This window comes from Otolemur garnettii, unplaced genomic scaffold (genome assembly GCF_000181295.1).
Source record: "Otolemur garnettii isolate 467f Iridium unplaced genomic scaffold, OtoGar3 scaffold00001, whole genome shotgun sequence".
Taxonomy (NCBI): domain Eukaryota; kingdom Metazoa; phylum Chordata; class Mammalia; order Primates; family Galagidae; genus Otolemur; species Otolemur garnettii.
In genome coordinates, this window is record NW_003852396.1 from 46940052 (window position 1) to 46941775 (window position 1724).

Genomic DNA, 1724 nt, shown 5'->3' on the forward strand with positions numbered 1-1724 from the left:
GGTTGAGCTATAGGCGCTGAGCCAGGGTGGTGGGTTTTAACTCGGCCCAGACCAGCTAAACAACAATAACAACTGCAACAAAAAATAGCCAGGTGTTGCAGTGGGTGCCTGTAGTCCCAGCTACATGGGAGGCTGAGACAAGAGAATCACTTAAGCCCAAGAGCTGGAGGTTGCTGTGAGCTGTGAAGCCACATCACTCTACCGAGGGCAACATAGTGAGACTCTGTCTCAAAAAAAAAAAGAATTACCATACACATAATTATAGCCCTTAAAAATAAGTTCTGAAATTCAAATAAATTTGTGGGTAAACTTGGCTGGGGGCAGTGGCTCACGCCTTCAACCCCAGCACTCAGGGAGGCCAAAGGAGGCAGCTTGAGCACAGGAGTTCAAGACCAAATGAGTAAGAGCAAGACCCTGTCTCTAAAAATAGCCAGGCTTTGTGATAGGCACCGATAGTCCCAGCTACTTGGGAGGCTAAAGCCAGAGGATTGCTTGAGCCCAAGAATTTAAGATTACTCTAAGCTATAACACCTTGGTACTTAACCCTAGGGTGACTGAGACTCTGTCTCAAAAAAAAAAAAAATTTTTTTTTTTGTGGGTAAACTTGATATTTTTATTTATGTATTTATTTTTTTGGAGACAGAGTCTTACTCTGTTTCCATGGGTAGCGTGCCAGTAGCATCATAGCTCACAGTAATCTCAAACTCTTGGGCTCAAGTGATCCTCTTTTCTCAGCCTTCCAAGTAGCTGGGACTAAAGGGACCTACCACAATGCTTGGCTACTTTTTGTATTTCTCCTAGAGACAGGTCCTGCTCTTGCTCAACTGGTCTTGAACTCCTGAGTACAAGCAATCTACCCGCTTTGGCCTCTCAAAGGGCTAAGATAACAACAGCATAAGCCACTGCTCCTAGCCAAATTTGGCATTTTTTAAAAAGTGGAAAATGTACTTTTTTCTTGTCCTCCATCCCCCCCTAGGCACATCTATCATGCTTTCTTTGGGGACTTATTGCTATATCTGTAAGTTACATAAAAAGGGCTAATAAAGACAAGCAACTTTGTAATACAATCCTGCAAACTAGGATTGTTTTACCAACCCTTGATAAACACCTCTAGGTAAGCTCTGACTCACTCTGCTAGCAATGATGGAATTTTGGAAAAGACAGCATGTGCGAGCAGCCAGGTTCCATAGGCCTCTCCTTAGCAGGCGTTCCACACAGCGCTCCACAGATAACAGGGAGAGATGTGAGACTTTCCCATTCAGGTGCAAACAGAACAGCTCATTCTTGTAGACAGCTACATCCTGAATGTCTACAAAAATCACAGGGGTGAAAACACGGGATGTTAGCCAAACACTTCTTTTTAAATTTTTGTAAGGGCAGAAATTATTTTAATAAATTCGCTTCTTATGTAGAGTTTGGCTTAATTGTATTTCATCTTTATTTTTATACTTGCATTTCAACGAAAAATCAGATTCTAAAAAATCAAGAAAAAAACACGGGGAGAAAAAAATACATCTCTCTAATAAAATCCCATGTTTAAAATGCTATTTTGTGGGTGGCGCTTGTGGCTCAGTGTGTAGGGCACCAGTCCCATATGCCAAGGGTGGCTGGTTCAAACCCAGCCCAGGCCAAACTGCAACAAAAAATAGGCGGGTGTTGTGGTGGGTACCTATAGTCCCAGCTAATTGGGAGGCTGAGGCAAGAGAATTGCTTAAGCCCAGGAG

General features: G+C 42.9%; 1 protein-coding gene across 1 annotated transcript in view; it reads right to left on the reverse strand.

The window, feature by feature from the left end:
- The window catches only part of HPS5 (HPS5, biogenesis of lysosomal organelles complex 2 subunit 2), a 44519-nt gene that overhangs the window by 21797 nt on the left and 20998 nt on the right, over positions 1-1724 (reverse strand). The window contains exon 10 of the mRNA XM_012811399.2: positions 1131-1309. Within this exon, the coding sequence (XP_012666853.1) occupies positions 1131-1309 (179 nt within the window). The remainder of the gene's footprint in view (positions 1-1130; positions 1310-1724) is intronic.